This window comes from Solea solea, chromosome 13 (assembly GCF_958295425.1).
Source record: "Solea solea chromosome 13, fSolSol10.1, whole genome shotgun sequence".
NCBI classification, from domain to species: Eukaryota; Metazoa; Chordata; class Actinopteri; order Pleuronectiformes; family Soleidae; genus Solea; species Solea solea.
In genome coordinates this window covers 9,068,391-9,078,767 of record NC_081146.1, presented here as the reverse complement: position 1 = coordinate 9,078,767, position 10,377 = coordinate 9,068,391, and the positions used below count along the sequence as shown (strand labels likewise).

General features: G+C 40.8%; 1 protein-coding gene across 1 annotated transcript; it reads left to right on the top strand.

The window, feature by feature from the left end:
• The first annotated feature begins 358 nt into the window (after nucleotides 1–358).
• Nucleotides 359–10,351, top strand: stx17 (syntaxin 17). Its single transcript, XM_058647530.1, has 7 exons — nucleotides 359–506; nucleotides 911–1,105; nucleotides 1,213–1,278; nucleotides 3,548–3,877; nucleotides 4,950–5,000; nucleotides 7,526–7,612; nucleotides 9,275–10,351. Exons 2-7 carry the CDS (start codon nucleotides 983–985, stop codon nucleotides 9,524–9,526), a joined length of 909 nt encoding a protein of 302 aa, XP_058503513.1. The 5' UTR covers nucleotides 359–506; nucleotides 911–982; the 3' UTR covers nucleotides 9,527–10,351.
• Nucleotides 10,352–10,377: the final 26 nt, after the last annotated feature.

Here is a 10,377-nt window from a genome sequence, read left to right as displayed (position 1 = left end):
CTCAGATAAATTACAATCTCACTGTCCTCACTTTGCATGGCTACTGTCATGTGACTCATGTCTGTTATAAATAAGGTGACATTCTATAGTTTTGTGACTATATAAATGAGTGATTTAAATTTAGGATTACCAGTAAATGTACTCTTTGTTTTTTAAATGCACAACTGTTTGTGTAAGCAATTTGTTTATGTAGATTATTTACTTAACTACATATTTGCTTCGTATTTCCTGTATTTCTATTATATTTTAGTTTGAGTTTTAACATTTTTGACGTTTCACGAGCTTTGATGTGACAGTACTATGGGACACTGTGATGAGGAACTCATTGTGATACGGGTGCTAGTGTAGGTCGGAACCTTTTCGTTGATGCACTAGGAAGAGAGTTGTTTACAAATACAAAACAAAACCGAAAGTTTTGCCAGAAAATTGACGAATGCAGCGGAATTATGAAGAATACTAAAGGATACAATGAATATATAAAATACCGCTGAGTTATATTTTTACTGGTAAGTACACGTCATCGTTTACTTCAATGATGGTTGATTGATTACAATTACTCATCAGTTGCAGTAATTACTATTCTGTAATTCTACTCTTGATTCAGCTACGTATCACTTAACCTAGTCTAGGAAATATATATATATACACTACATAATTCCCCTTCATACCCGTTAAATAAAAATGAAGAAACTTATCCTTCACTGAATAATTGTCTAAGAGTTGATATTACTGTTGATATCAGTATAATTAAATATTTTTTTTCCCTGAGAGGATAGAGGTGATAAAAAAAAGTATCTGTCTCATAGCGGTGCCAATTTCAGATGTGTAGGCAGGCTCAGAGTTTATTTATCTGATTTATGAATTTCATGACAATCAAACTCTGCTGATTTTTCTGTGTCTGTGGGGGCAGGTAGATAAAGCTGAGCAGGTGCAGTGTCTGAAGTTACACAGAGGTGTTGGCCGTGGGCCGTCAGTGAGGCACATGGCAGATGAAAGCAACAAGCTGACACTGCGGCGCCTGGAGGCTCCAATCCACAAGTTCATTAAAGTGGCTCTGCCCACGGACCTGGAGAGACTGCAGAAACACCACAATAACATACTGAAGGTGATGGCAGAAATCTGGCTGGACACATGATCTCACCCTCACATCCACACTCTTCTTATTCCTGGTCAACAGATGGACAACTGACACTTTCTCTTATAATTCCACAGTATCAACAGAGCCAGCAATGGGACCGCCTGCATCAGGAGCACATCAACGCCAGCAGAACTGTTCAGGTATATTAATAGAAAGTGGTAACTGGCTTACTTTTTTTTTTTTTAGGGGTTTTAACACACAGTATTTGATATTTTCCAGGTTCCTCATAACACTAAACTACACATCCGAAACTACCAGTGTCCTTCTCATCACAGCCGCGCTAACAGTACATATATATTTTTAAATCTTGTGTCGGCAGATGAGTGATGCTATTCACAATCTCTTGAAATTCCTGACCAAGCCTAACCTTGCAACAGCCTGTTATTTCTGTCTGAAAATGCCTGGACAATTTGCAGCCCATTAGAAAAAATATGTAGGTTTTGCTTAACTGTGAAGTAGAGACTAGTGCTGGTAGGACAACAAATGGACAGTGTTCATCATGATGCTGCCTTAGTGAAGGGAATGTATGGTAGTTGTCTGTTTTAGAGCAACCATGAAACACAATGTGTGAATATTGTATTGGATGGAACGTCCACCTGTTATTACATTATCATGTCACGTGATAAATAGGATATAATCTTTATTAAAACCAAACAACTACAGCTGCTGAGAAATGCCATGAGATGTGGTTGAAAATATTCTGTGTAACTCTATTAATTCTGAAAAAATTACTGATTACTTTTTAAGAACGACCAAGACTTCTATACAGAAATGTCTATTTATTCTAACAAAAATCTAGACGAGAAAAGAGGAAACCTTGCAAGAACCATCTCTTGTGTGTAAGTACTTGTGTACTTGTTGACATGGTGAAGGTGAAATGCCTTGGGGGATGTTGTTGCCTGGAAGCAACCATGTCTCTGAAGGTGAAATAATTCAAAAGAGACACACACCTATCCTCTCACCATTACCCTACAAATCCCAGGGAAACACACACAGAGTGCTTTCTCATGTCTTCATGGTGTTAATACAGAGTATTGGGGTTAGTCTACTCTGCTTTAGATGTGTACTGTATATGTGTGTGTGCGTGTGCGTGTGTGTGTGTGTGCATTTGTGCTTATGTTCAATAGATAAAGTAAATATATAGAAATAAGGTGGCTGAGTGTGTTTTTCTGTTGGATTAGGCTGCCCTTCTTTCTTTGTTTGTGTCCTCTGTCCCTCCTTGTAGAACGACAGTCTGCAGTCTCTCACTTAACTGATAATTGACATGCACGCCCACTAGCCTAGCACCAAGCTAACCTCAAGAGGAAAGCACAGGCAGACTCAGTACCCCCATGTTTACCACAGCACCTTCAGCTGACACTGCACAACAGGAGAAAATAGTCAATACTTTTGTATCACTGTATCATCTACGATTGAGTATGTCGTTGTTTGTCTGTGCATCTTGGAACTACTTACAGTCATTTGCAAACTGACAGACAGGTGTCTGACCTGCTGTTTAATCAGAGTGTTTTTCAGCTTCATGCGTGTGAGAACAAGTGTATGCATGTATGTTTATTCATGTTGTGTAATTAGCAGAATGTGTTATCGGCAGCCTGTTGACCCCCTGAGCCTGGGTCGTGCTGCTGCCTGGAGGGCTGATGGCTGGGATGTAATCCTCCTGTCACCCTCAGGGCACGGCAGGATGAGGGGGTTTGTTTTCTCCAGCCTCATAGCTGAACCTCATCAAACCCCCACCAAATCACACACACACACACACACACACACACAAACTACCCCATCACCCATGACCAGATTAATCTTTCCTACTGGGGCAACAGACAAAATTAACATGTAATTTTTTGAAGAAGGATTTTGAAGTTATGTAAAGTATATAATGGTTTAGAAGACCAGATCTGATATCAGATTTAAAAAAAGACTAATACCAGGTTTGTTCCAAAAATCCTAAAATTCACAAAAAGGCTTCAAAAAGCACAAACTGTAAAAATGTGGGCTGTATTTATTATACGTGGAGCATTATGTTTTTGCTTGTTATAGCTGGGCTCTAAATGCATCATCACAAATGTGTTGTTAACTTGGTAGTTTAAATGTAAAAAAAACAACTACATTACACTGATATTGTTATTTGTTGATGCTAAAGGTTGTGACATTTGAATCCAAAAAAGAAAGTGGTATCAATCTGTCCAGAGTTTATGCTATTGTATCGTTTTTGTATAGATTGTTTACATAATTGTGTTTAGAGTCCTTTGTGAATATCTCAACAAAGATTAATAACATTGTCATCAATTGCCCACTGTATGATGTGCTTTTGTACCAGGTTTGTTTGTCTGTGTGATGCCTCATCAAGGATCCCCGTGCATTTTACTCACCAAGTTTCACTGAGAAACCCTTTTCTCCTCTGTCCCCCTGCAGCAGCTCAGGGCTAACATCAGAGAGATGGAGAAGCTCTGTGCCCGGGTCCGTGCCGAAGACGCCGAAGCTCTGGAAGCTCTTGTCAAGCCAGTCAGAGAGCGAGCATCGACCGCCGCACGTGACTTTTTGCTTTTGCATTCTAACCCTGTGCTTCAGCCCACACCACAATCACCACCACCTGACGCTCAGTCATCCAGCTGTGTGTCCAGCAGTTGCCATGCTGACGACCATGAGGCCAAGGAGCTGATGTCTGACAGGCAAATACAACTCCGCCTTCCAGAAATTCCTGCAGATCAGAGTGCAGCTGAATCCTGGGATAACCTGGAGGAGGTAGAGTACATTAACATGTCATCTAGCAGTCATGCTATATTTTACAGTCATTTTATACTTTGTTATGATTAGATTGGTTCTACTGTTTAGAAGGTAAGTGCAGGATATACATTTCACCCTCCAGCATCTGTCAAAGGGAAGTGAAAGCATTGCTTCTTCCCACCACATTATCGTCTGCTTTTATATTGTAAGCAAAATAAATGTGTCAACTATGCAGACTGTTATTATTCTAATGTGTCTAATATCTGGTATTTGACTTCTGATGATGATTACAATTCTAAAATAGATACAAATAGTTATTAAAGTTTCTTTAACTCTAGTGTGTGACTTTTAAATATCAACAAAGGCCTGTTCATCATTATCAAATGAACATGTTATAGCTCCACACAACTCTCTCTGTTTCTCAGTATAGGGGTGTTTACAATCACATGCTGCACATGGGAAGTGATTAGTTGTATGTCAAGACAGACGTTATGACTTAAAACAAAAAGAAGCAACCATGAAAATGTCAGTGGAAGTGGAAAAAGGGTGAATTTTACTGCTTGAAAAATCGGGTCGTCCAGTAGTTTGATGAGATGAATGCTTCTTGTCCCCGCCTGCTCCTGCGCTGCCGCTGAATAAACACAAACGCTCCCTCAGGCTGGTCTGGTTGTATTGCTTGACACAACTTGTTTTCTGATGAAGAATGCAGCAAACAAATGTTACAGGGGCAGAAACAGGTGAAAACCGGGCTTAACAATTGCCCATTTTTTTAAGTTTACTGACAGTGTAAAATCACTGTAACCCTTAAACTGGAAAACAATTTTACCAGTCACTTTCCTACACTGAATTAAAATTAAAGCACTTAACAAAAAGTCATTTAAAGTACAGACACAATCAAGCCATTGTCTGTACTACGTGTCGCATGGACATATGATTACTCATCACTGCTGTAAAACCAATGTAAACATTGCACAATCTCACTAGACGATGCATTTATCTCCAACACTGACAGTGCTCAAACACTGTGGCTGTAAATTATGTGTGATAAGCATCATAATGGAATAAATAAAGTTGTTTTTTTTCTTCTCAGGATCTGAAGAAACTGTGTGGTTTGGTGACAGAGTTCTCTCTGCTCGTCCATGTGAGTACAAACATTCAGCTCTGCCTTACATGTCAGCGCTGTGTGCATTTCTCGATCTACATGTGTGCACAGCTACGCCTGTGAACAAAAACAATGTGACGGAGACTGTTGGCCTACAGCGTTTCCAGGACGTAGTGTGTATTTGAGCAAGTGTGCTTGTGTTGCCTGGTAAGGATCCTCTGAGAGAAGGTTACACAGATCAGCTCAGGACTACTGCTGGGGCCCCAGAGGCCCTTCACCCAAACAAGAGGAGAGGTAGAGGAGTAGACGGAGGAAAGAGGGAGGATTTGGGGGAGGGCAGGAGGTTGTCCATGGGGAGTAAGGAGAGCAACAAGGGATCCAAGCAGGTGGAGAACAGACGGCTCAGATTATCACTCTATCCTCAGGGATGGAGGGAGAGAAGAGAGGGAGAGAGATTAACAGAAAAAAACAGAGTGAGAGTGAAGATGTACCAAAACAGGGAGAGGAATGGAGGGGGGGGACAGAAAGAGCGTAGACATGTTGTTGTGATGTCTCTGGGGTGAAAGATGCCGTTAGGGGAGTAATATTCAAGCGCTCAGCCACAGTGGAAACACTGAGTGTGTCTGAGTGTGTGGTCGTGTCTGTGTCTGTACATGCGTCATGTTAGTAGCTGTTCCAGTGTCTGTTCTTATGTGCGTGTGCTTTTCTTTGTTTGTCTTCTGGGACCTTCAATTAGCCAGCAACAGGTCATTACAGCTCTAGCTTCTACAAAAAAAATAGACAGTTTTTAACTTCATTTTCTCGGCCTTCTGCTAAACTGACCACTAGGTCCATTTAGTGGCTCCCTTGGAGCTTTTCATTGTTTCACATTTTATTTTTTGTTATTATTTGGTGCAATTTGACACCTTCATGAGAATACAGTAGAGCTGAATGGTCTGGGGAAAATATCTAATTGTGATTTTTGTGGATGGATATTGTTACTGCGATTTTGATATGTGATCTGATTTTTTTTTAAATCAAGCGGCAGGTTAATATTCACTATGTTATCAATTTTAAACACGATGGAATGTAAACCATGAGATACTATTAAAATACTAACTTTTATTTTGTAATGCAAGCATCAGAAATTGGAGATAGGAATTGTTGTTTTTTTATTTGGCATAACACATAGAACAATGGAAAATAGAATGATTAAAATTCAACCTTTGCCAATTGTGTTGTTGCAGGTTTGATTTGTAATTGATGAATTATTCAGGCCTAGATTGAAATAGTGTAAACATTGGTTCTGAACAATAAAACAACAACAACAATTCTTCATTAGCAATATTAATAAAGATCAACATATATATCACTATGCTTTTACATCAAGAAGTACAAAACACAGTTCATTGGTTTCTTCAACCTTCACGTATTTAGTTATCTGATTTTAATGTAGGTGTTATTGATACTGACTGATTTTAACCATTTTATTGTGATAACATTTCCAGGTAGTTCTGAGAATCTGCTGCTTGTCCCTTTTTTACGTCATTGTAAACAACTACACATTTGAAGGTTTCATTCTGAGCTGTGATATTTTCTATTTCAGTCACTCCTCTCTGACATTCAAATGATTAACTGACAAATCAATAAGCAGATTGATCAGATATGAAAATAGTTGCAGCTCTTGTATCATTAATTCCTGAATAGTGTGGCTCCAATAAATGATGGGCCTGTGACTCACTAGTCACTAGACTGGAAACTGTCATCCTCAATGACATTAGGTTTAAAATCTCTGAAACATAAATGCAGGAAGCTTTTACATGCAGTTCTAAGATAAATGATAAAAGTTGTTTTCTAGGAGGAAATGTGAGAAAGACGAGGAGGAAGAAAAGGGTGCAAAGATTGTTGTTTGGTCACTGTGTCTATCTGGGCCCCACTTGGAGAGAGACAGCTGCCACTCTGAATATTTCATTAGATCCACACACACACACCCACACACACACACACACACACACACGCAGACACACACACACACACACACACACAGGTTCGTGCAGCTATTCTTATTCAGTCACTGCATTGACTTCCATTCATTTGGACAGTCGAAACAAAGCGTTTTCCCTAACCTTAACCATCACTAGTTAACACCTAACCCAAACCTTAAACTAACCACAATTTTAAATGCTAGCCCTGAGGTTTGACCTCTTATAAGGACCAGGTTTTGGTCTCTATGGGGACTATGGTCCTGACAAGGTCAATGAACAGCTTCTAGAGGTAATAAATACACACACACACACACACATACAAACATAGTCCAGGTGGCTGGTCTTTTACATACTGTATGTATATGTATTATATGTATCTATGTGTGTGTGTGTACTTGTGTTTGTTACCTCTTTAGGACCAAAACCTGGTCCCAATGAAACAGAGCATAATTTCTGGGGAACTGGTAAAGTGTAGGGCAAGATTTGAATTGTGGTCAGGTTAAGGTTAGGTAAGGACTTTGATTAGGCTGTCAAAAGCATAGCTGTGCAAACCTGTGTGTGTCTGTGTGTATGCTAATTTGTGTCTCTCTTCTATATCAGTCCCAGCAGGAGAAGATTGACAGCATTGAGGACAACGTCAACACAGCCACTGCCAACGTGGTAGAGGGGACCAGGAGCCTGGGGAAGGTGTGTGTGTGTGTGTGGTGTTTGGGAGATAGGGAGATCGATGGCACTTTGCCTCCCAGCCATTCCACAGCGTTTGTCCCTATTGATCTGTTCGAATACGGAGGAAAGCTGCAATTAAGGAAATAGAGAGAAGAGAGGAGTGAAGGGGAGGAAGAGTGATAGAGAGGTAGGATGAGAGGTTGACAAAAGCAGGTCTATGTGTTAGTGTGTGTGTGTGTTGCATTAAGGAGGGCTTTGAATGACTGTTTAATAGTTTTTCAGGAGCAGCATCGAAGAGTCCACTGTCAATGCGATACACTGAGTGTAACTGGGAAGCCCTTCACACGCATTACACACTTGAAATGTTGAAATTGTGTCCGTAAACGACAGAATGAATCACTTGTTTTTCTCAGTCTACAATAAGTCACACACAAGCACACAGAGCTGTGAAAGCAATTTTCTGCCATGATTTCGAGAAAAGAAAATCCAGCATTTCATTTGGGATTAAATGAAAGGGGAGAGATGTTAATCAGTCAGAGGAATTCATTTGTTCTGATGTTTTTGCTCACACTTTTATATGATGGTATGGAGCCACCATAATGGTGGTATGGAGTAAAACGACTTATTGTCGGGGAAGATAATTGAGGTGTGATTCTCAGTGTTATGAGGAAAACCTGTAATATGTAACACTGAGGAATTGAAATTAAGAAAACAGCTGTGTCTTTTGTTCAATTCATACACATGACAACAAAATATATAAGAGAATAATGTCATTTACTAGTGTGAGCGCCACAATCCAAGTATCGCTCCCTTGTCCTGGAGCTGCAGCAGGAGTCTCAGACATATGGATGCATAATAATTTAAGCTTGGCTCGATCATATATGGGGTTCTTTTTTTCTTTTTTTTTAACACAATGTCAATGTACGAGAAACGTTTATGAAGTAATTGCTTTCAAATTCACCCAGTGGCTGAGACAGGGAGAGGTTGACCTCTGTGAGGTTACTGGTAGATGTAGTGGGCTACACATTAGGTGAGGTGGTGGGGGTGGAGGAGAGATAAAGCAGATGAGAGGGATGTCAGATGTTTTCATGTGTTTGAAAGCTTGTAATCTGTCATCAGGACAAATGGAAAACACACACACACACACAGACACACATGTTCAGTCGCCCACATCTTCCACAACCTGTGCCCAGAGTCCTTTTAACTCGGCTCCGATGAAATTAAAATTTCCCTCCACTGCCACAGGGTTAGGGACAAGCAACGCAAGCTTTTTGAACTAGATTAATTTAATGCTGAAGTGTTAATCAAGTGTGTGTCCCCGTGTGCACATGCACGTGTGTGAGGACGGTCAGAGAATCAGTCATTAATTGCCATCAGCAAAGAGCACCTTCCACTCTGATGATAACAGCTGTAATAACACACAGGCCACATCTCTCTGATTTCTCCTAAACGAAGATAAAGAGAAGGACTTTGATGCAGCGGTGGACGTGTCGGTTTACATTTGCACATGCAGCCTTGTTTGTGCTGGGGTTTTTTCTTCTTCTTCTTCCTTCTGTGGGTTGATGTGTGATCATGAAAGGTCTTGAAGCCACAAAGTAGAAATACCTCTAAAAGATGCATGTCTGTGGCTGCGTGTTGAATTAACTAAACTAGGACACACTTCTCTCCCTCCTGTCTCTCCAGGCAGTGGGCTACAAGTTGGCAGTGCTGCCAGTTGCCGGGGCGCTGCTTGGTGGAGTATTAGGAGGTCCACTTGGCCTGCTGGCGGGGTTCAAAGTTGCCGGAGTGGCTGCTGCTCTGGGAGGAGGCGCCCTGGGGTTCGCAGGTGGCCGCCTGGTCCAGAAACACCACAAAGCTCAAGTAAATCTACAGATGAAACAACTGACAGCACCACCACCACCAGATGAGCCTCCAGAGTCCAGCAAGGACAAATAATGTGGTTATTCCTCTGACCTCAGCTGGTGGTTAATCACTGAATCTCCTGTGTTGACTGACCAATCGAAAGGACAAATTAAACCCAGAGATTCAGTATTTGACTTAGCTTTGTCCAGTTGTATTCCTGGTTCCAGGCACTGCTGCAATACAGTGATGTTTTAACAGCCAAATGCCATAATGCACAACAGAGCAAAGCAGTGTACACTACAGCTGATGGGTGTGTTTGGGTCAGCCTCATAAAGCCTCTTAGCAAGTCTTTGGCACAAAGTAAGTTCTGTCAGTTGTTTGCCATTTTAACTGTAATTCTTAACGTCATCATTGTGCCTGTGTTTGGTCTTTGAGAACAGGAACTATGTAAAGTTATTAGTATGCCGTCTTTCATCTGACACTGGGCTCTAAAGCAATACTGATCTGACTGAGTGTTTGTTAGTACACAGTGGCGGTGTGGGTGGGGGCAAAAAGGATTTGTCCCATCAAACCTTCAAGTGAAATTCACTTCTGAAACTTTTCGTGGGCACTTCAGTCATACTCCGACCTGTCTGCAGCCGTCTCACTTTACCAGTGTAACGTTGCTGTTGCCTCCGTCTGACTTGATGTACAACTAAGCACTTCCCGTGTGCGCAGTCGCTGGGCAACGCAGGATGTAAACCCCACTATACTAAGAGCATTTACAGGGGCTGGTAGGTTTAATGTAAACTATAATCATGTATGCAGCAAACAAGGTGCCAATATGAACTGTACTACTGATATGTGGATATTTGTTTGTCAAATATTGTTATATTAATAATGCAAATTAAAGTGGCACAGCTTCAGAGTTTATGTAAATCATGTGGTAAATATTAACTTTTAAT